The sequence below is a fragment of the Colletotrichum orchidophilum genome, assembly GCF_001831195.1.
Source record: "Colletotrichum orchidophilum strain IMI 309357 chromosome Unknown Scaffold_184.1, whole genome shotgun sequence".
In the NCBI taxonomy this organism is placed as follows: Eukaryota; Fungi; Ascomycota; class Sordariomycetes; order Glomerellales; family Glomerellaceae; genus Colletotrichum; species Colletotrichum orchidophilum.
In genome coordinates this window covers 51,428-74,615 of record NW_019173142.1, presented here as the reverse complement: position 1 = coordinate 74,615, position 23,188 = coordinate 51,428, and the positions used below count along the sequence as shown (strand labels likewise).

General features: G+C 52.4%; 7 protein-coding genes across 7 annotated transcripts; 5 read left to right on the top strand and 2 right to left on the bottom strand.

Moving 5' to 3' along the window:
- Positions 1–49: 49 nt before the first annotated feature.
- Positions 50–466, top strand: CORC01_13293 (uncharacterized protein; the record flags this gene model as incomplete). The annotated part of the gene is made up of 1 exon (XM_022624910.1): positions 50–466. One exon carries the CDS (start codon positions 50–52, stop codon positions 464–466), a length of 417 nt encoding a protein of 138 aa, XP_022468601.1.
- Positions 467–3,019: 2,553 nt separating this feature from the next.
- CORC01_13292 (uncharacterized protein) lies at positions 3,020–4,239 on the top strand (the record flags this gene model as incomplete). The annotated part of the gene is made up of 2 exons (XM_022624909.1): positions 3,020–3,238; positions 3,310–4,239. 2 exons carry the CDS (start codon positions 3,020–3,022, stop codon positions 4,237–4,239), a joined length of 1,149 nt encoding a protein of 382 aa, XP_022468600.1.
- Positions 4,240–5,368: 1,129 nt separating this feature from the next.
- Positions 5,369–5,866, bottom strand: CORC01_13291 (uncharacterized protein; the record flags this gene model as incomplete). The annotated part of the gene is made up of 1 exon (XM_022624908.1): positions 5,369–5,866. The coding sequence occupies one exon, from the start codon at positions 5,864–5,866 to the stop codon at positions 5,369–5,371; it is 498 nt and encodes a 165-aa protein (XP_022468599.1).
- A 6,050-nt stretch (positions 5,867–11,916) lies between these two features.
- On the top strand, positions 11,917–13,485 carry CORC01_13290 (uncharacterized protein; the record flags this gene model as incomplete). The annotated part of the gene is made up of 1 exon (XM_022624907.1): positions 11,917–13,485. The coding sequence occupies one exon, from the start codon at positions 11,917–11,919 to the stop codon at positions 13,483–13,485; it is 1,569 nt and encodes a 522-aa protein (XP_022468598.1).
- A 2,258-nt stretch (positions 13,486–15,743) lies between these two features.
- CORC01_13289 (uncharacterized protein) lies at positions 15,744–17,565 on the top strand (the record flags this gene model as incomplete). Its single annotated transcript, XM_022624906.1, has 4 exons — positions 15,744–15,815; positions 16,126–16,445; positions 17,081–17,322; positions 17,378–17,565. The coding sequence occupies 4 exons, from the start codon at positions 15,744–15,746 to the stop codon at positions 17,563–17,565; spliced, it is 822 nt and encodes a 273-aa protein (XP_022468597.1).
- Positions 17,566–18,968: 1,403 nt separating this feature from the next.
- On the bottom strand, positions 18,969–19,870 carry CORC01_13288 (uncharacterized protein; the record flags this gene model as incomplete). The annotated part of the gene is made up of 2 exons (XM_022624905.1): positions 18,969–19,353; positions 19,422–19,870. 2 exons carry the CDS (start codon positions 19,868–19,870, stop codon positions 18,969–18,971), a joined length of 834 nt encoding a protein of 277 aa, XP_022468596.1.
- A 2,309-nt stretch (positions 19,871–22,179) lies between these two features.
- On the top strand, positions 22,180–23,009 carry CORC01_13287 (uncharacterized protein; the record flags this gene model as incomplete). The annotated part of the gene is made up of 2 exons (XM_022624904.1): positions 22,180–22,184; positions 22,238–23,009. 2 exons carry the CDS (start codon positions 22,180–22,182, stop codon positions 23,007–23,009), a joined length of 777 nt encoding a protein of 258 aa, XP_022468595.1.
- Positions 23,010–23,188: the final 179 nt, after the last annotated feature.

Here is a 23,188-nt window from a genome sequence, read left to right as displayed (position 1 = left end):
GCTTTGCAACCTTGTTGTATATTCGTTGAACCAATTCGAATACCTCGCCATGGAGATCTGGGCGTTTGCCAATGTGTACACTGCATCTCCGAGGGTCAGTACCGTCCAGTCGTCGTCGAGCACAGTGACTGAGCTACCTCGAATATGCACGTGGGCCACGGAGAACGACGCGTCAACCTCGACAGCGGCTCGTACAACTTCACTTCAGGACACGCTAGCATCTACCCATCGATTCTGGAACGCGACCATCGATCACAATTCATCGAACATCAGCACCATCACCAGTATCACGACAATGACATCTGCTGATAACGTGGAGCCGTCTTGGACATACCATAGACCCACAATGCACACGACCGCGGCGATCCCCGTCAGCGCAGCCACTTCACATGGCGCCAGCTGTAGTCACTTTTCAGCCTTGTTCGTTTTTTTCCTCGCTGTATCTTTTTGGGACCGTCTTGGATAGACCAACCTTGCTCTTCCTGGCAATGTTGCATGCATGGTGCGCTAGATGGCCACTCAGATCAGCTTCTCTTAGCTCGATGCTATCAATAACACTACGAATACCTTGACTGAGTAACGTTGTTTCCATTTATTGAGATTCAGAAGCTTGAAGTGCTCTTCTCTCCAGAGCTCTGTCCGAACGGAGGGAACTAGGGCTCACCGGCTGGCCCGGCGAGAACACAGGATATTTCACCATCCCGGCTCAGATAAACGGATGAATCAGTCAGAAGGCACGTGATAAAAGTAATATATCGAGCAGCAATTGAAATCATCAGCTTATACGCATGTCTCTGACTGAATTGTATGGTCGATGATTATGTTATCCTATTAAAAACTGGGATCGACATTTTGAATAGAAAATTATCTCTCCTCGTGACCGATCTACTCCCGAATGGTCCAAGACTATCGTAAACGATAGTCCATGTATCTTTGAGATTTCTTATATTGGCCTGTGTTGTACTGCGCGGCGTCAGACTGGGTAAAATGTAAGGTCTTCGATAGAACTAACCTCGTCATCTTCTATCTAGGCTTTGGAAGGGGCGGTGGCTTCAGAATGCCCGTGGTATCATATGCTCCGCGTCCTTGGTTTTTATTGCTGTCAGAGCTGTCGGAGATAGACATATTGCTGCTGAAATGCTGCTTCGTTTCGCATTAGGTGTTGATGATTGTTCGCTGAGGCCTTGCGTCGATCAATTCGCGGCCTTTATATGTGCTGGCCTTTACCCCTTTACCCCTATTCGGTGCCAGCATCGAATCCGTCAACGACCCTCTTGCGAAACCACCAGACCCGTTGTGGCAAGAGGCCGTCAATTTGGTATCAAGTGCCCCATTCACACATCCGGTCAACCTATTGGTAAATGGCCTTTACCCCTGAGTGTTATCGTTCAGCTAGCCACGTTTCTGAACATGCAGCAATGCCGGCAACAGGTTGGGATTGGAAGACACCGAGGATGAAAGCGAGCCCGCAACGCCGCTTGGTGGGCGAACGAGACCCGCCAAAGCCGAGCGACTTCGTAGCCTGCATTTTGTTTCTCGTCGCCGGTATCGTGTATTGGATTCTTGTTTCACGTCGGTCTTTCATCCCCGATAAAAGAAAGCAGGACATCAAGCCTGTGACACCCTTATCCAAGCAAGGCATTGATGCCAGCTCTTGCTAAGGAGACATGCCAACCGTTGGATGCATCGAATTTCCCTTTTCCCTTCGGTAGGGCGATGTGTTTGTCTTAGCGGCACAGGGTCGAGTTCTCCGACGACTCATTGCCTCTGACGCCGAGGATCGCGTAGCTCTGCCACGCGTGCCAGAGGTTTTGTGAGTGTCTTTCTCGTCTCGAAGCGAAGAAGGTTCACCAAGTTTCGGCAACATCGGGCCTGACATTATAAAGCCATAACGGCTGCCAAGGGTGTTGATTTTGCTCACTAGTGGGATACAGTGATTGTGTAAATATTGCGATGGTTATTGGAACTCGAGGTTCGCGTGCGGAAGGGGATTGATTGCAACCTAGTCTTGTTTGCAAATTCATTCGAAGCCCGCCCTATGGGTTTATGTATTCGCGACAACGCGGCGGGGTCACTTTAACGTTGTAATTTTGTATAATCAGGAAACCGTGCGTGATGGTTTGAATTGCAAAGGCAGACGAATGGGCTACGTTTAGATGGGCTGGAACAATGGATGCTATGTAAGACATCGACGACGACAATCAGCTCCAGCATGGTTACCACTGAAATTGGCTTCCTTGGCTTGATCATATCTCATCGAAGCTACTCATGGATAATAGTACACGACATTCGGTTGGCAAGAATCGTCAAAAGCGAATAGTTGCAATTGAAGACAGTTTGCGGTTAGTGTTCTTCACGTTTTATGAGCGCGGCCACTTTTAGCTGCTCCTGCTCGCCAATCAGCGTGCATTGATAATTGGAGGCGGACGCTACTTCGTCGAAGCAAAAATAAGCTCCCAAAACATCCTGGTTGCTGATTGTTGAGGTGCTTTGCTTTTCCCGAGCACTGATCAGTGCTTCTTGGTGGCTTTATCAAAATGGAAGGTCGAAAGCCGCCGTATAGTGCTGTCGCAGATCAATAAGCGTCTGGTCCTCATCGGTCTGGGATCGTATAATCTGGCCACCGATTTTCGCTACAAGTGTTCAAAGCTTAACCCGTGATGTTCGTCAATCCAAGTCTCTCAGAAGCGTTTTTGGATGTCTCTTTCACTTCGACAGCGGCATTCAGATCTTGGAGGTACCAAAGTGAATGCCTAATGATCGTCTGGATTGAGGTCAACTTGTGTCGTCTCGATTGACGTCAAGTTACGAGCCACATAGTCCCGAACGATGGCTCGATTCACAAGGACAAGCAAAGAGTTTATTCTAGCTGTGTCAATTGCGTATGATGGCTTCCGTCCGACATAAGTCGTACTTGAGGGCGATGCAGTCACATCACGACATGTAGTCTCGCCACACCGTGATGCCTCAGATCGCATTCGAATCCGTATTCCGCTGATATCACGCAAGTCACGAGACCATGGCCCCCGTGGTGTCGGGCGAGGTCGTTTTTACATACGACAAAAAGGCCAAAGAGAAGGTCCGAAAATGTGGGGGAAGCGCGAAACGGAAAGCCGTGCAGCTGGGCCAGGGGGCCGGAGTGTTTTCGGCCGTCATCCATTTCAATCCTACTTACGGTCAATTAGACGGGGCTGTCTACATACCCGAGGGCCAAAGTATTCCCGACGTGAACCATTTTGTAGGCCTTGGCAGCAGACAATTCTTCTGGCGTTCGAATGGATGGTCTGAACTGACATGCATCTGAACCAGCTGGCGGAACTCGCCAACGGCGAGCGCGGAACCGGAGGCCAACGCCGGGTCACACGCCGTCGACGGAAGAAAACCGCTCCCGAATCCAGTCAGATTCCGGTGGAGACCACCGAAATCAACGTGGGGGAGTTCGGAAGCATCATGCATGAAGAGCCCAATACCGTTGCAGACGCAACGGCGAATGAAGTCACAAGTGAAGATGCCGATGCCGATGCTCCCCACGAAATCGAGGCCGATGGAGACGGCGCCGTCGTTTTCGGCGGCACCGCGTCTGACGCCCAGCAGGAAGACGCCCATTTAGACGAAGACACCAAGAACCAGGCAGAACATGAGCTATCTACTGATACAGAACTGTTCAACCACGATGTTAACGGCATGATGGAGGACTATGTCATGATTGACACTGACACTGCCGGGGCGACTGGGGCGGGCGAAGAAAGTTCCTTCTTTGATTTGCTAGAGGATGGCTTGCAGGACCTGTTTGAGATGGAGGCTTTCGCGCCTTCGCTTGGGTCATATGGCGACAGCGAGCTGGGTGAAATGGAAGGACGGTCAAGCGACACCATTCTTGGTCGGGAAAGACTGGAAGTGGAGACATGGGGTGAAACGGAGAAGGAGAATACAGCGGCAACTACCAAGGGAGCCTCGAGCCATCAGATGAAAGCTCCGCAGACGCGGACAACTGCTGCCACACGTGCCTGCCGACCTGCAAGAAACACACAGAAGATTCACCGGTTCTTTTTACAAGTTTCAAGGCAGATTCGGCTTGCAAGACAAAGGGGGGAACTGGACACCGGGTATGTCCTCCAGACCAGGCGAGTTGCAAAGCAGTTAGCGAGGTCCAGGCGACGGCGTGGCGCAGAGGAAACCGATATGTGGGGCCGCTGTGAGTCGCCGGATGACCAACACAAAACAATCCTTAGTCTTTAGAAGCACAAGTTCCCGATTGAAAAAAAAAAAAAAAAAACATTAATGGATCAAAAATACAGGGATCGCGTTTATAGACCCAAGACTGAACAAATAATGGAGGCAAAGGAACCGAGTAATCTTAATTGAGCAAGGCTCAAGGCAAACGACTCAGAACGGTTTCGATTCTCCATCAAGTAATTTCCAAGTCACACACCCACTCCAGAACAAGCCCAAATCCCAGTTCCCCGATCGAGTTTCCGCCGCTCCCTTGGACAGTGGGGAAGAACCTCAACCAGACAGTGACGCGGGTGGTCAACGGCGGCACGGCCTACGAGCTCGACGTCGGGGCGCGTTATATGATCCATAATGTGTTCTTGCCTGGCTTGTCTTTCAACCCTCGAAACGCTAAGGCGCGTAAAGTCCTGGCTGGCAGAGCCGATGACTCTGTCTGGATGTTGGCATCTCGTGACCGTCGTCTTTTAGGCCAGCGACGACCATGGCTCCCGCAGGTGTCTTCGATTGCCCTGCGACCTTGTTTCCTCCAGCTAGTGACGACATCACCATCCTGCTGTGAGACGGAGGTGTGACCTGCTGATGATGGAGTAGGAAGCGCGAACGGCCCCAAGTACTTGTCCGACAGTTTCTAAGATGGCCTCCGCTGCTTGATCTTCTTTTTCAATTGCAGGACTTTCTCTCCCACCGTGAACTTGACGTCCAACCTTTTCTTATCATACCACTTTTCATAGTTGCGATTGCTGTTCCTCAGTGTAGCCTGGGCGGCCTGGCGGCTCTTCAGCTGGCCCACCCTTTCTGCCGCTGTCGGATCATCTGCTGGCTTCCTCCTTTAACCTCGTTGGGTCCAAGCGGGTTATGCTCATCAGCGCCTCCGCTGGTGACACCCCGATGCCACTATGCCAGGCCGTGTTGTAAACGTACTCCGCCATAGGTAGCCACTTCGCCCAGTCGTCTTGTTCGAGGTTGCAAAAGGTACGCAGAAAGTGCTCGACTTTTTGGTTCTGCCTTTCAATTTGGCCAACTGCTCTCGTCGGTATATAGAGAGCATACTTCGTTAGTCTGTCCACTACCACCAGAAGGCTGTTGTATGACTTCCCCGAGAATCCCTTGCTCGATGGTAACTTCGTGATGAAGTCTAGGGTGATATGCTCCCAGGGGCGGCGGTAGTGACGCGAGTTTGCCGCAGGGGAGGTGGTGCCTTGGTTTCGTCCGTTGGCACGTAGCGCAGGTCTTTACATACTCCTGTATGTCCTTTCTCATCGACGTCCAAAATCACGAGGTTCCCATGCGTTTGAGGGTCCTGGTCATCCCCAGGTGGCCCGCGGTTGGCTCCTCGTGGAAGGCCGATAGTATTCTTCTTCCACCGATCCCCATTTATCGTGGCGTCTTCCTTCTGGGCCGCCTTCACCTCTCCGTCCCAGGTGAGTCCCTCTACCACTCCCTCTGGGGTTGTTAAACGGCGGATTGGCGCCGCTCTCCTCCCCTTGAATCGTCCTGAATAGTCGTCCAGGAACGCGTTCTTGGCCTCCTTCTCCTCCGGTGGTGAGGGTCGGTGGTCCGGCCGCCTGGACAGCCCGTCGGCCTCGTTGTCCTTCCCCGGCCTACGGTCGATCTCGAAGTCGAACAACGCCATATCTTGGGGTGGCCTGGCCTGGCGGCTGTTCAGCTACGGCTTCGTCGTCAGTTATCTATGGCCCAGGTGGTCGGTCAAAAAGGTAATATGGTGTTGCGAGTATAGCAAGTAGTGCCGCCAGTGTATGGCGGACTCTCGGATCGCCAGTAGCTCTGCCTCCGGTGCCCCATATCTGAGCTCCGCTCCTCGCAGTTTCCGCGAGAGGGAAGCCACTGGGTGCCATACTCCCTCGTAGAGTTGTGCCAGGACCCCCCCGATTGCGAAGTTCGATGCGTCTGTTTCTACCGGGATCGGCAGCGCCGGGTCGAAGTGCTTCAGTATCGGGGCCTCTATGAAAGCCTCCTGCAGCGTATGGAGCGCCTCCCGCGCCGAGTCGGTCATCACCGGCTCCCTCTTCACCTTTGGGGTTAGTCTGTCGGTCAAAGGAGCACATGCCCTTGATGAGTTCTTGATGAACCTCCTGTAGAACCCCGTGAATCCCAAGAAGACTTATATGCCTCTCACGCCGGTTGGTACCGGCCCCTCCACGATGGCGTCTACTCTCTCCCTTTCCATCTCGATGCCCTTCTGGGAAACGACGAAACCCAGGACCTCGATCGTCTGGGTATGGAAGACGCACTTCTCCGGGTTGGTGTACAGCCGCTGCTAACCGGCTGAGCACCGCCTTGACTGCGTCCGCGTGATCCATTCATCCTTCGTGAGTATCAGGATATCGTCGAGGTACACGGTGCAGGTGATGTCCGCCAGGTCCCCCAGGGCGTCGTTGACGTAGGCCTGGAAGGTTGCGGGGGCGTTCACCAGGCCGAACGGCATGACCCTGTACTCGTAGTGGCCGTACCTGGTCCTGAACGCTGTCTTCGACTCATCGCCGGCCTTGATTATCACCCGGTGGTACGTGTACTTGAGATCCAGCTTGGTGAACCACTCTGCCTCCCCGTCCAATTCTTGACGGTAACCTTGCTAAGCCCCCGGCAGTCTACGCATAAGCGCAGCTTACCCCCCTTCTTAGGGATGAAGAGGACCGACGGCCTAGCAGGGCTCTTGGAATGGCGAATCCACCCTCGTGCCAGGGCTATCGCGATGTACTCCCTCAGCTCCTTCAGCTCCTTCTCCGCTAAGGCTAGATGGGGCCGAATGGCGGCTGCTCTCCTGGGTCTAAGCCGATGGCGTGGGCCCGCCCTTCGTCTCCCGCGAGTTTCGCCGCCAGGCTTACGTCGAACACGCGGGCCCATTCCGTATACTCCTCCGGAAGGTGGAAAGGTTCTTCTTTCCTCTCCTCCTCTGGAAGGAGATCGCCGTCGAGCCTCCGGTCCCCCTCAACCCGCGAGATTCTCATCACACTCGGCGCCGTCACCAAGAGTGTGGCCTTACTCTCGTTTCTGGCCCTGCTGATTGCCCTGGCTCCCTCCACCAGTTTAATCTTGCTCTCGTCCGAGGGGTAGGCTAAGCGTTTCGTCGGGGCAATTGGAATTCCCGACTTGGACTTCGACGGGATCGGCAAGGCGCAACGCGGCAGACGAGGGGTAGACTAGATGCCATCAACGGCAAACGCTGAGGAAATCAGCAACACCGTTCCAAAAGTAGAACACAGGGGCAGGGTATGCTGCACCTGACTGGCACATCAGGTGCAGGTAGCGAAAAGTGATATCTTAACAATCCAACCGCCGACCCTAACTATCCTTGGGGGATTTTGTTGTTTATTGTGGTCTACTGTCGCGAGTGGGAGCGGAATTGAGTTTGACGAAGGGTAAACGTCGTGGTAGATGGCGGAGGTGGGTGAGGTTGGCGAAACAGGAAGATAGCGCAAGGCAATGCTGTGAGAAAGAAAAAGCGCACAGGGGACTTCCAAGTACAGTGGGGTGCCACAAGTTCGCGTTCAACGCACAGTATCCCACCGAAAATCCCCTAATGATAATAGTAAATTGAATCACAAATATAACTTTGATTCAAAAATTAAAATATAGAAAAATATGTTAGCTAATACTGTACATATAGAGAGGTTTATGGTTATTTTGTTTAAATTTTAATAAATTATATAAGATTATAATAAGCGTCTTAATTAACACAGTCTCCCTGGCAGAGGGCACCTCTGACAGAGGGGGTAAGACTGTAGGCTAACCGGGTAGGTACACGGGTTAGGCGTGTTGGTCGTAAAGAGTGAGGCGATTGAAGAGCAATACGGAGGAGCAATACGGAAGAGCAAAGCGAAAAGCAAGATACGTATTGTGATGTATGTATTTTTATTGTTGTCCTTCCTAATGTTACGACCCAACACGGATTGCCGGACCAGAGCCCTGACCCACAGGACCTGCGGCGGCTACCGCACCATATATGCAACAGTGAGAACACAGACGACTCCCCTCGGGACGGAAGAACTATATACATGTCACGTGACCACGATCACACGATAAGATAAGGAACGGACGCCCGCGAATGAGTGAGACGGACGATCGTGGAAATGTGGGACGGACGACCGTTCGGCGAACGGTCGGACAGTAGTGAACAGAACATCACAAAGGATATGTTCACGATCAGGACTTGTGTATAGGATGGCCCGAGTCGGGCTCGAGGACAGACTTCCATAGCTTCTTCAGCAATTAACTTCGTATCAGATCTCACGATCGCTTTCGGCTATCTTCACTGAGAACTCACTTGACAAGACTACGATTGATCACCGAAGCCTTACCCACCTCACGACTTACAGACAATAGCTTCTCCGAAGCTATTCCAATAACGATTACTGTTTACGAGTATCGCAGCCCCGACTTCTGTTAACACAAACCCTCATTACGACTAGCTGGCCGTAACACCTAAGTGGAGGGACACAGCGAGCCCGTTTAAATACACAGGGTCGCCTTAACACGTGACTAGACTACTAGATGACTGTAGAGAAATGTCGGATTAGTATTTATTTTTAATACAGTAACTTAGTTTATAGAATGCTTTCAGTGCTAATCACACTGCACTACGTAGAGGCGGTTTTATTTACTTTACTTTTATTATTTTATATTACTATAACTCACACTGAATTACTTAAATAAATAAATATATAAAAAATAACTTTAGTATATTTTATAAGTTAATGATTTTTAGAATTTTTTTATTGTTATATTAATATTTAAGTTCTTGAGATAATTAAGCTTGCGTAAATAGTAAGTTAGTGGGTTTTGTGTGGCGCACTGCTAGTTGAAGGCAGACTTTTGGCACCGTTCTGTATGTCGGCGCGTGAGGCGGGGCAGGCGCTTATCTATGGTAGGCCAAAACGGCAAGGGATGACGTGGCCGAGAATCACCTGATGTGGCAGGTTTCGTAACTGGCAATTCAGGACCTCCATTTCCAAAGGCAGGCAAGCCTTATTGTTCTTTACTTATTGTTGCATTCACAACTTCGTCGAGGCAGAAGGGCGTAAGAACCATGTTCAATCACATGCACAAACCAGTGACGATAAGCACACATAAAACAGACATCCCATTGAGGGATAAGACTCGATCTTTTCCCATCCAGCACGACAATCGCTATTCGCTGGATGATGTTGCGTCCTTGGATCAAGAGGAGGTCTTCCTCGGTGCCTTTCTTGTTGATCAGGGCAACAAAGTGGCGCGGGTTGTCGAAGAACAGTCAGGGAGCGTGCTTCCTGAAGCTGACCATTCAAGTGCGTCCTCTCACCGTTGCCAGGCACCGTCATGAGGGGTTAGGAACAAGGGCGTCGGGTGCCATGGTGCGAAGGAACGCTTGCTTCCAGTTCAGCCTGCTCTGTCACTAAAGCTCACTGAAAATGACGCCAGTGGAATGGGCGGTCGGTGCATTCTCGGTAGAACTGCCCTTTGAGCTGGTGTCATTCCCCCACCCCGCCGAAACGGGGACATTGTGCCTCGTAGCACCACTGTACAGCTATGCGCATATATCGCTTCGTCTTGGGCACACATCCTCAATGTTTATGCAGCCCAAAGCTGCTGAGATGTCCTGTTCCGGAACATAGTTGTAGGCTCTGGGTGTGAACCTGAGAGCATTCACATCTGACTGTGAGAGTTGGCCTTTCTCCAATCATGATCCGCCGAAGTCTGCATGCTGTGCGACCGAGAATAGAGCGAGTTAGCATGGGCATACTGTAATTAGAGAACCGAAGTACCTTTCCATTCGAAGGAGTGACTGCTTGACTTGGACATGTGGAAACGCCCGTCGAGGGTGCGATTCTAAGGTACTCCGTACCTGAATGATCTCGCGTCGGAGTGCAATGTGTCGCCCGCTCTGGCCGCTCCTTGGCCTGAGTATCGGGGTCGAGGGCGCTCGCGTCAAGCGTCGTCGGCACACCCTAGCACAGCAGGAAGTGGTGTGTATTTGCGGAGATGTGGATTTGTAATACATACACTTTTAGCTCGTACCCTGCCCAATGAAGACTGCAGCCTGAATTCGAAGTACATAGTAAGCTAGACTAGAACTGTTGCTGAGTTACGGATACACTAAACCCTGCTTCAGGCACTTTGCCTACATATTCCGTAGTAGCGCGGGCAAAAAAGCCTCTGTGCATCCTTGCCTTTTAACGGATAGCCTTCCCGGGCATATGCAATACACGACCCATTGTTTTGCGGACCCTGTGTTGTACTGTTCATGATGAGGCATCAGCACGATTGTACTTCGATACTATCAAGATTTGCCTTCATCAATGTACTTCGCCTTGAAGCTCCTCCGCTAGACGCCGGCGATACATTGTTTCAGACCAACCAGCGTGCCAAGGACATATGAGATCTGCCATATCAATCAAAACCCCACCTCCTTTCCAGTTGTCTATTCGCATTGGCACCGTCAAACAAAAGCCGACTTGATAGAAGAAGTCCAGCTGAGCTTGAATTAGATTGTTGTCCAGAGGGGACTGACATTCGGGGACAAAGTCGTATACAATAGCGTGATAACTCTCGTGTGGCTGTATGTCCCTTCTGATACCATCCAAGGTGGCACTTGGCGGGCTGTTTTTGGGACCTAGGTCCCACAGCTTTTGGCCATCGACTTTTATCCAGCCAAAGCACTGCTTGATTGTTGGGTTAGAAGTACAAGAGACCGCGTTGGTTAACTGCTTCAGCTTTCCTCGGCTGCGGCCCTCATCCGAGAAAGCTTGCAGGTTGAGAAGGGCGTGTTTCTTTGTCTTTGGCTTGGGGTTCAGGTGTACGGGCTCATCGGGGTTTTTACTTGCGGCTTGGATCATTTGGAGCAATGCGGCATTATGACACTCTCGTTGGAGGGCCCAGTAACGATTGCCCTCTGGAGGGGTATTGTCCCAAAACTGTGACCCGATTAAAGTCGACACGATGTGCGGGGGCGACGGAGGTGCTCACCACTTTCACAGCACAGCCCCGACCGTTGAATTCGGCTTTCCAAACGATTCCGTCTAGTCCGTGGCCCACTTGCTCTTTCCAGACGATTTTGGCTTGAGGATCGAACTGTCTGAGAAGCGGAGGGCAAAAGTTCCTCCAAGAGCATAGGAGATCCCCAGTCATCGGCTGAGAGTCAAGAAACGGCACTGCCTTCGCTTTTTGGCAGCGTCTCCCAAAAGATGGAGAGGCATCCATAAGGCAAATGAGGATACAATAGATGGATGGTGTTTGTCTGTTTTTGGTGAAATGTAGTTGTTCAAGCTTAGGCCGGCTAGTGGTTGGTTTAAGTGTGAATTTGGACCCGTCGGGTACCGGTGACACGTTAAGCCGAGTCTCATACAAGGGTGGCCCAAAACGTCATGGGAGATTGCGCTTATGCCATGGTGCAAAGTTCTTGGGCCTAAAGTAGAAGGAGCACAGAAAGTCTTTTCGGGCCCCGATTATATGCCAGCTGCAGCATACATGCCCCACGAGCGGCAGTAGGTATATTCGAGAGCACCAATCCGCGATACAGCAATGATCCGGCCTGTACATGCTACTTCTGGATCAACAGCCAATGACCGAGATCGACGTCACCGGTTCCTATTCCCGTATGGCTTATAAAGAGGGCACCTCGAAGCTCCCTGGGCAACAAGTGTACCCAACAACTATTGATATCAATCCATTTGACCCCGGTCTACCATGGCTGAGACTGTTCTCGACGTGCTTCAAATGCCGAACCCGTGGCTAAATGCCAGTTCTGTCAGCGGAGGTTCAAACACAACCGGCAGAGACTGGATAAGTGTTGATTCATGGCGGCCGTGGACCGAGTTCACATTCGAAACTCTCTTGTCCGTCTTTCAACGGCCACTGATGGCATCCTGGAGAAACCCACCAGTAGTTGACCCAGGATCCGACTTTGACCACGACATACGGGATGAGCTCAGCCTTGATTATTTTCTGGAAAAGTTCCTATTCCCGATCATTAACCGAGCGCTGGAACGTGCTGCTGCCGTGAACTCGACGCGGGAAGTGTTTTACGTAAGTCCAGGCAGCTGGTGCCATGGAAGTGGCCCGCCAGACTGGGGACTGGTCGCCGTCAGCAATCTGTTTGAAGGGAAATACAACAACATTCTACCCGGTGACACCAAATTGTCAGCAAAATGGCAACCTTGGATGGAACAGTCACAGAGCGAAAGCGAGCGATATCAATGGACGTTGCCTATTTCTCAGGTCAACACCTACGCAGCTGATTCAGGTTGCCGCTACGGTTACATCATCACTGATCAGCATTTTGTGGCTCTGCGTTTTTCCAAAGAGAATGTGGACTTGGGATCCGCATCTTCTCGTCCAAGCCGAATTCCGCAGTCCTCTCATCAAAGGGTCGCCTCAGGCGAGACGGACCTATCGTCCATCATGGATGCCATGTCTCTCGACTCTTTTGGCGCCCAGTCCTTCATTGACAATAACCTCTTGAACATCGATTATCAAGCTCCAGAATACGCAGTAATTCCCTGGTCTACTTCAGGGAGACGAAGGCTGACTGTCAAGATGGCTTTGTTCTGTCTTTGCTTGATGGCCGCTGGTGGAGTTACCCACATTGAAGGCAATTACCCTCCACTCGACAGTTGGAATCAACAGGACCGACACCGATTTATCCATAACACCTCTGGGGTCCTCTCAAAAAGAGTTCCCCCGGGCGCGACCATTGTGAATCCTAGCTTTGATGAGGACCAACACTCCAATCATGACAATACAAACGCCGAGTTACTCCGCGAGGACGAATCCTACTATCACCGAGATCCAGCTGCCGAGCTACATGACGACAACCAAGCCTATGAGGAAGACTCCGACGCCCAAAATGAACCAGTTGGCGTTGATGAAGAGTCTGATCAGTATCTGCACTCATCAACCCAACAAGAACAAGATGATAGGCGGGCTACTCCTGGCCCCCCTTTGACGGAGTACTCGCACCAATTCGGCACCAATCAGGGGTGGTTTCGGCATCAGGAAGCAGAAACGGACGTCTCTTTGGGTGCTCTCGAGCCTGAGATCGAGAACACATCCCATCCCGGCCCCTCTCGAAGTGCGCAGAGGAGTGGCAGGCAATACACAGAAGTGAAGATCCAGAAAAGGATGCTTGGTGGGTACAAGTTTGCTTGGAAGGGTGGTGAAGTCACTACCACAAAGGAAGAATGGAAGGCAGAGGGAGACATGCTGAAATTGAAAAAGAAGTTCGATGGTCACTATATTAAAGGGCGGAAACCCTGAATAAGTTGGCGAGTTTCTGGCACTTTTGGCATCATTTTAATTTACTAAATCTGTCAACTCGCACCCACTTGCCCCAACTTTGCACTGGGAAATAATGCAGGGCTTCTTTTCTCCCTCTCTACTTGTTAACTCTAGATTCTCGTTGAGATCGGGTGCCTACTTCATCATGCAGCCTCGTCACTAACACCGAGAATCACAGTCTCAGGTTTCTGGAACACTATAAGGGAAAGACCTTTCAGGGGACTCTTGTGACACGGCGATTGAGCGCGGAACCGTCTGCGGCGTGGCTAATCAAATCTATCATTTACTGAGCATGATAGACGAGCGAAAAGAAGCCTCATCACGAAGCACCAGCTACTACAGCTGGAAGCCGAAAGGGCCAAGCGACCTTACCGAGTCCAGTCATGACGAGTCAAAGAGAGGAAATTTGGCACCAGGAGTGACGGAGGCCGCTACCCATGCGAACAAGATGGCGGGATATGTATGATCGCTGGGTTGTCCGAGGTTTAATGGTTAGCTGCACCTTTTGACCGCGAGGATGGATCCTTTCCAACGTTCATTTCCTGCATGACAGGTATGGCTGCAAGGGTCTGCCACCTTGGAGCAAGAAGTCGGACAGACAGTCCCTCCGAGCCCAATAGTATATAAATGGCAACCATTCCCCTTACAGCTGCCAACTCTCGTTCTCGTTCCTCATCCACAGTACTTCGGAATAATGGCATTCCACAATTCGACTCCGGCAAGCTGCCCCGTTTCTGACGATAACATTATCGTCATTAGCAGTGACGACGACTCAGAGGAAGACACAGACGAACAACTCGACTCCGATCACCACGACAGCCGGGCTAGCGTCGGGGAAGCCAACAACGAAGGCACCGGGGGTGCCGACACTGAGGACATCGATGACAGCAAAGACAGCACCAGCGAAGCCAATGCTGATGGGGCCGTTACCACTGTTTCCATCGCCGATGGCTTTGCTGCTGCCGACGAAGATGTCTCTGTAGCTGGGACAGCCAGCAACCGCGGAAAAGAGAGGGGCCCATTTGATGCAGGTTTTAACGGTTATGAGGTGCTTAAGGGATTGATGGATGCGGCACTGTTTGAAAATGCGGTCGCCGGAGATAGAGCCAAGTTGACCCAGAACGCCGTCCCTGCTAAGGCGAATCACACATCCACCGCAGCAGCAACTTCTCTCGGCAAACGCAGGCGAACCGGCCCAGAGAGGGAGGCTTCAAAGAGGCAGCAGGGTAGTCGGGGGGCATATGAAGGGGTACAAGAGTCCGAACACATCAAAGTTGAAGAGCTACACAGTAAATAGGTGATCCTTATCTACTTTGCTGGCAGTGAATAGAGCGTACTACATTATGAGTGAACGGAACAGTAAGGAAATCTCTAGCAAAGTCAGCACAGAAATCAACGTACTATTTCGAGAAAGCGTACCTATGTCACGGGATCGCGTGCCAGGGTGACGTCAAGGGTATCGCAAGCTCCCTAGAACTGTAACTCCTAGGACCACTTCACGGTATATTACGTTCTGAATAAGCCAGAAAGTGCTCTGGTGTTCCTCAATCCACTAGTCTCATTCGGGCATCCACGGGGAAATTCGTCCGCTTGTGTCATTCGTGATTCGTCTCCTCATATCTCCATGGCCCCAAAAGGTTCTCGTCGGAGATCCTATGTATCCGCTTCCGTACCGGTTGAGTTCAGCAGCCTGATTCGAGGTGGCTTGAAGGTCACGTGCTTCGACAGTCAGGTTCGTGGTCACATCCTAACCAACCAAGTAAGACGACTTGTCTAAGCTTGCAGCAGACCCAAGTCGGAGGATATGTTTAACCGACCGACGCCGGAGCGACCTAGCCAGCCTCGACACGTCGAAGGGTTGTCTTTGCGTGGCGCTGGAGACGGCACATGGGGCATTTGGTATGAATCAGAGTCTAATCTACCACTTAAATGTACACAGAGGGTCACCCGTCGTGTTTCTTCTCATATCTCCAATCATTGAGACGAGCCCACTTTGGCATCTTCTCTTTCATTGGGCACTCTGGAACCCCACCTGCGAGAACGAAGCACAAAGGAGTTCGGCATGCCTGTTCGAGAAGGCATGGTCCTTACGACCCTATCAGGTCCGCGAGAGCGCCACTCCAGCAAAAAGTCGTTTGCCTGGGAAAAGAAAGCCTGCTCATGTGATTTGGCATCACGTGTCGTACGCTCACGTGAGGGCATTGCAAGAAGACCCCGCTTCAAACGTCTCCATCTCCATGACCTTTGGCACCCTCGCCATTGCTGTACTTCCCGCTAGAGACAACCGGCACAAGGCAGCCTTCTCTCGAGTGAGTCAATCCCCAAAACAAGCTTTCGCCGGCCGATATGAGCAAGATACGCAATGAATAGTCATCGTTGTTGGGCCCAGCTGAACACAGCGTCAGGTGCACAATGGCGGTCACTAGTTCTCGCAAGAGTAGACAACATCATGACGGACGCGATACTTCGTTGAGCACTGCTCTGGTGTCCATTTGCCGTCCAAAGGATAGTAAATCGACTGCGATAGGCTTGGCTGATGCCTTTTGTAGGCACGTACTCAGTATCTGTCCCTGCCTGCCTCTTTCAAGACCTGCTCAACTCATCTTGACATTCGTTGAGAAATGGAAAAATCAACCCAAGTCCTTCCCCATCAGGAGAGACGCCTTTGCGCTGGTCATCATGGCCCTTGGTCAGCTTTCACAACCGACGGCAGGGGTTTCAACGTTCACTACTGAGGACCAGACCCTCGGGGATACAGATGCATCCCTGTACATGAAGTTGGCTTTGGCCATTATGAAGGATTATGCGCAGGCAAACACTCTCGAAGATGCCCAGATATGGGTGTTTGCGTCGCTCTTCGCTTTCTTAAGTGGCCGGCCGCACGAAACTTGGCAGTATTTGGCATCGGCCTCTAACCGCCTACCGCCTCGTACGCCCAGGTGAGCAACCAAAGATAGGACGCAACTGCAGCGGCTGACCTTGTTTCCAAGGTGGGATGCACCTTTGAACAAGCGCGATGAGTATTTCATTCTCACGAGACACGCATTGGAGTCGAATATTCGGATCTTTTCAAAGCTGCACGGATCACTTGCTCGTGGTGTCAAGAACCCGCGGCTCCGGTTTTGAGAGTGGCGGGTGTCGACGGTCGTGGTACGCCGGATTCGATTTTACGAAGGCCATCAGACCCTAGGAAAGACTTGTTGGTATGCACCAAGCATCCATGTCCCCTATGCATATCCAATGATCCCCAATCCAGCCAAGTTCTGAACCTATGCCTCTCATGGTGACGTGACACTACGATACTTAAAAAGCTGTTTGTCTCTTGGAGCCGGGCGAGATGTTATTGGCGCGGAAGGCTGTGGCCCATAGTCAACGCCAGGCAATCTGCCACTGCCAGTTTCATCCGTCGCTGGTTGTTATTCGGCCGTCGGAGGAGCAACCCGACAAAACGATTTCGCCTCTCGCACCACGCCGAGGCGACGCCTTGCCATTCAGGAAACGGCCATGGCTCGCGGGGATGTGATGCAGGGGACAGCCGACGAGAGCAAATATCGCGATGGTGTGCAACATGCAGACCCTGTGGGTGTGAGAAAGCCGGACGAAAGCCGGATTTGGCATCGGCAAAGGCCACTCGATTCGCTGCGGGCGCTGGCGAGCTTCGTATCAGCCCGATCCTCGATTGGGCCACTGCGCCCAGCAGTCCGCGCATCCTAAAGCGTCTCTCGCACGCCAGAGCAGCCGTTGGTTGCGCTCCGCGGCCTGTCGGCCACGGTTGTGGTGGCCAGGGGCAACTTACGATCCGCTGGAAAAGCACCCGTGTGCAGGGATGATTATTCCGTCCCACACATCTTGAGATCAACAAAGTGACCAGATCCCAGTCTCGAGAGTTTCGTGCCCCCTGGCTCGCCCCGTCGAGGACCTCCACGACAGGGCTGGCTGGGTACCTACGCCAACGTCTGCCAGAACGCGCGCTACTTGCTGGCCGGCATGGTGCCTCCGTCCGAATCGCCCTGCACTCACCCGTGCGTCAACGCGGTCTCCCTACTAGGGCCCGAGTAGGCCTGCCCCCGCAGTACCACCACCCTCGATCTGTTGAGCCTAGACTTGATGGGTACAGTTTCCGTCGCACGCTGTTTTGGTTTCTGTGGAAAGAGAGCTAAAGAATTGGAAACGGTGCTAGGCCCAATCGGGTAGTAGGCTAGCTGAATCGATATTGATTTGGAGGCCGGAGGAGGCATAGTGTAATTCCGGGCGGATCTTCCATCAGGCTCCCTCCCCTCCGAACGCTCTGTAACCGGTCCTCCCACCCTCGGCCAGCTGGCGGCCCACGGTTGCTCTTGAGCCACGGGCACGTTGTTTCCCATCCGGAAACGTGGTTCCGCTATTACCATGTTGTTTTGGAACCCCAGTTGAGCCATCTCTTGCTGCGTCCACCCCAAAGCTTTGACCAGCGCTTAACGGCCAGACTGCGAGCTCGTTTGGCAGGGGGGCGTCAATGGCAAGTCTCCGCACCTCTCACGGATGTTGCTGTTTGCCTTGCCGTTCGATGTTGGAGAGAGCAGGTCTCGCCAATGTATGGTACTTTGAGGCTGCGGAGAGCTCGCCGGGTATGTATACCCCGCCATGTACGGCGATAGGTTCGAGGATGACAGCGCAGCGCCAAACATGCCAGACACACACACAAAGGGCTCATTGATATTTGGCTAAAAGCCGAGGATGAGTGCAGCGCAACCGTGTTAGTTACGGCTGTAGCTGCGCTAACGCAGGAGACTGCCAAGAGAAAATGGCTTGTTGTTATTTTTGTGGGATTTGATGGCAGCCAGGATCCGGGAAGAAGTAGCAGGGCTCCTGAAGACATGTCGTCAAGATACTGAGAGGGAATAGATGCGACATGGGGAGCATTGGTTAGAAGGCGCATCGCGACGACAAAATCTAGCCACGCTTACTTTTCGACCGAGTGCGAAGAAGTCTATTCCATCAGGCCCCTTGGACCCAAGCTATAAACAGACATCCACAAAATGGTGATCGTGCTTTTGCTGTGACCGCGTGGTCGCGGTGCTGCCATTGGATCCCGCCACTGCAGCTACTGTGCTGCCGGTGGTTTAGGCTTGAGACTTGCAACAGGTTTTTCATCGATGAAAGAGCAGACGACTTTGACTCAGCACACGGTAAAGGCTGCGGACATGGTTGGACGTGTGTCGAGTATTGTTTCCGTTTCGTTGCATGAATACCTCCATTTTCCCGTTATCAACCTGAACAATAATTTCCAGAACCTTTGTTCGTGACTGTCACGGCAAAAACGGACCCATTATTGCGGGCCGCATCATCCACATCTATCTACATCTGGTGACAGTAACCATCCTATCCCAAAATCAAAAGCCCGCCACATGATACAGTACGTCGCTGGCCCACACGTGACAAAGTGAAAGAAGAGAGATTAAGCCTTCAATCGTCCAATGGGGTTATCTGTTCAGGAAATGCGGATGTTGGAACACGACAAGATCCAATTGCTCCCCAGCTACATCCCAATCGTTGCCGTATCCAAGCAAGACGTCCTGGTGCGGAATGGGCTGAGTGCCGAAGCCGTAAGTCCACGGGTGAAGCAGCTCAGCCGGCGTAGCACAGGCACAGTGAGTGACACTGCTCAGGCACGCATCAATAAAGTCGGCTTCGGCGTACGAGCTCTCCCTGGAACAGCCGGCCGACGTGCCGTCTCCCCGTGGCTTACGCATCCCACCGGCAAAGCCGTCATGCCATCCACAACAGCAATTGCAAGCGGGATAGAGGGGAACCGACGCATGCTTACCCAGGCTAGGGACATCGAGGAGCTGCTGGTCGCGTGAGGATCTCCACCAAAAACTTGAAATCATTAGCAGTCGCCTCCTTCGTCCTTACAGAATGCCAGTCTGACTCACCTGATGGATGGATTGCAACAGCAAATAGGCCACATCTGAGCCGAGTGGTAAGGGAAACCTCGACTGCCATAACCGTCGAACATCTGTTGCTGAAGAGCCAAACTCGAGGAGGTCACTGCGGAGGACTGTAGCTTGAGCACCGAAAGCATATCCTCAAAAGTAGATTCCCCAGAGGAAGCCAGCTTCGCAGGCGATAATAACGGGCGCGGCTCGGCGTCTGATTGGTGGTCCCTTTGACGGCACTTTGCGTTTGCTGACCACGACGTCTCATACACTGGCGGGGTTCGCGGTCTCGACGCGTCTTCGTAACGGACCGTGGCCTCGTCCAAAACTGTCTGTGAGTCCGGTCCGGGCGCCAGCAAGTTCGATACTGACATTGGAGAGGCCTTTGTCACTGTAGGGTTCGTCAAGTATGTCGTTGCGTGTTTGGCCGCAGCGAAGCAGATCATGAAGTACGTGGTGATGAGGAGATTCCCATATCTTATAGGTTGAATGTTCGAGCTGGGCATCTGGCAACCTTTGCCAAAATACATCATACGCGCTGGCGCAGGTGGTGCCGAGTTCTATCGCAATGGACGGGGAGGTGCTCCTTTGTTTTGTGTTAGCTCGCACCAGCCCGGTTGTCTGACAAGCATCCGAGTCGGCGAAGCGGAAGCGCTCCAGGCGAGGACGGGGGCGACGATGGCTGACGAGTAACAACCAAGTGGTGCTGCCCTGAGAACGCGACGGTGAAGAGAGGCTGAGGAGATTGCTTGATACATACGCACGCAACAACGCCAACCGCCGTCCGACTCATTCGAATCGGGTGTGGAGCTTGATGATGGTATCGCAGTATCGCTTCCACTTCTGGAGCAGCAGGCCGATTGCACGGGACGATTCTTGTGCGGCACACCCCAGCTACCTACGTACGATACAGCTAGAGCGTGAAACGAAAAGCTCCGTTGACCAATCTCTGCGCCGCATTGCAAAAAGCTCGAAGCGGCCGATAGACTCCGGGCTCTTTGGTCGAGTCCGCAGGATTGATAGGTTGTGTTACAGTAGCTCAGTGGTTTTGAGCTTACACGCGATCCGAAGGAGCCGCCAAGACGATGTTTGGAGCCGTTCCTGGCTTCAGACAACACATGCTTTTAGCTTCAAGTAAGCGCAGTTGTGTGGGTACGACTTGCTACGTAGGCGGACAAATGCAATGACGCGTCGGAGGAGTCAAGGACGAAAACACCGCCTACTGGGTATCGTATTGTACATCTTCTGCCTCGTCGCTTCGGAAGGTCTAAAAGATCCAAGTCTGGCCGCAGAATAAGCTGCAAAAACCCAACAGTGATTATGGTTACCATCTCACGCCAACCGCCACAGATGCCGGGACCGCCGTCAGAAACCTGGCTTTTCGTCGGCGGCGCAACTGAACAATCACCAAAAGCAGTGCCACTTTCACTGCGCGCCCTTCGACAAATTGGTAGTCGCCCAAATTAGCTTGCATGAGCGCTGGACTCTACGAAAAAAGGCATGTAGACAGGTGCCGGACAGTCGGATGCCCAAGACAGATAAGCGGGATCGAGTGAAGCCGGTCACGGGATGGACGTCAGCGCAAACGTAATTCGACAGAACCAAACCCCAATGTCAGACTCGACGTGCCGTTATACAGACGCCTCGTTCCTCACTAGAACCAGCCTCCAAGATTGTCCGGTGTCCCCTTCAGGGCCCTCCTTGTGTCGACAACTTCAAAATCATATTCCCCTCGACCACGTCGTACGGGAGTCAGAAGGAGATCAAGTTCAGCTTTCGTCAATGACAAGCCTTGTCCGTAGAAATTCTCTTGATCGCCGTACAAATTGGCCTTCGAGGAACTGTCACGAGCCATGCTTGGCTCCAACACCGATTTTGTGTCATCGATGACGCTCTTCAATCTCCTAAGCGAATCGACAAGCTGCGTCATAGCCTCGTCGATGTTGGCCACGAAGGTTGTACCTTTCAGGGCGACGGAGACGGCCGGAGTCTCTCACAAGTTCTTCCAGACGTTTGTCTCTACTGACCGGTGCTTTTCGAGACTGTATTGTATTCTTTGTGAGGTCGATAGCGTGGCTCGTCCCGCCCAAGGCCGCCACTTTGTTGTCTAAGTCGGCTGGCTGATACGGCAGACCGGTTGATTGGCGAGGGCACTTCAAAAGTCTGGCTGCCAATTGCCATGCGGATCGGCTGAAGTGCCGCTAGGATGCTGAGCCAGCGGCGTGTCCCAGATCATTTTATACACTATGAAAGAAAGATATGGCTGTGGAGCTCGAGGGAAAAGCCACACATTGACCATGACCGCTTCTTGAACGATCAAACACCAGCCGAAAAAGTACAGCAGGTCAGGCCGCTGTCGTTGCCGTACTTTCAACGAGCGATAGAGTTGTTCCGCATCCGTTACCCACGAGGCGATCTCCCCTTGGCCAATGGGATGTGCCACGCACTTTTATGCATAGATATTCCCCTCCGCGATGGCGTCCAAGATCTCGGTGCCATTGCAAAAGCGGCTGTTGGCATGAAATGCCCAGCAGATTACGGCCTTTGCAGAACTGGCTATGAAGGAGATCCATTTTCTGGTAGACGATATCGGCTGTCAACATGAGCTCACACGTGAAAAGAACACAAGTCGCTCTCGTCTGACCAGGACACCTGTCTGAAGTTGTGTTACTGACGATATTAAGGTCGTCACCCGCGTGATATACACAGGAGCCATCGAGCAGCCGTAGACGTGCTCGCCTAGATTATGGACTCCATGTGGTGAGCGGCATAGAGTCACCTCACCGCGGTAACGTCTTGCTGACGGAAACCAGGACCAGTCTGCTACGGCAAGACGAGCGGTGCTGCCTTGCAATCTGCCTGGCCGTCAACTACCCCCACAGCGGACTGACTGAAGACACGTGGTACCCGCCGTTTGACAAGGTAAAAGAAGACATCAACAGCGACGCGGGACATCGGTTCGTCGCCTACGTGATAGGCTCTCTGTGTGGACCTCTCCGAGGCAAAGAGTTCGTCGTCAAGGTAGCTGCGCTTCTGGCATGCCTCAAAATCCGCAATGCGCACGGCTTGCCTGATGGAGGACTGTTGGGCAACAGAACCAACCTCCTGTTCGAGTTTGATAAGGCGTTGAACTTCGACTTGGGCAACATACCCGTCGTTGTCAATGTGCTGGAACAGGTCCTGATGTTCTCTGCGCGGATATGGGAAATCCATGCGCCGGAGGACGCCATCCAGCCGGGGTTACTGCCCCCATCTCTGAACCTATACGACGATTCGGTGTCGAGGAAGATGCTTTACATGTACTGCTGCGTGCGGATCTTGTTTCCCGACACTCACGAGTCGTCGATGCACCGGACACGCGCCGTCTTCCAGTTGAACACCGCAGGCGCGCCCGAGTTGTTCCTCGACACGCTCAGCGACGACGAGCTGGAGTCGGCAGGTCATTCAATGTGTGACGCAGATGAAGACCTGCTCGACGAGTATGTTGGAACGTCCAACGCCGACTCCGGCTTCGTTGAAAGCTCAGAACTGTCGGGGGAAAGCTTTGAGTCCAATGCTGAAGAAGAGGAGGACGATATAGTCTAGGTGGCGAGTCGGATTTCCTTCGCGCAAATTGGTTTGTACTGTAATTTTTTCATAGAATCTTATTCTCCACAGACGCCAGCCATGTGAGTGAGCCTGCCCGTGGCAGAATCTGCCAAAAGTCCCAGCACTACCCTGGAGGGTTCCTTTACCGGGCGATACACTCTGCAAACCGTGATAAG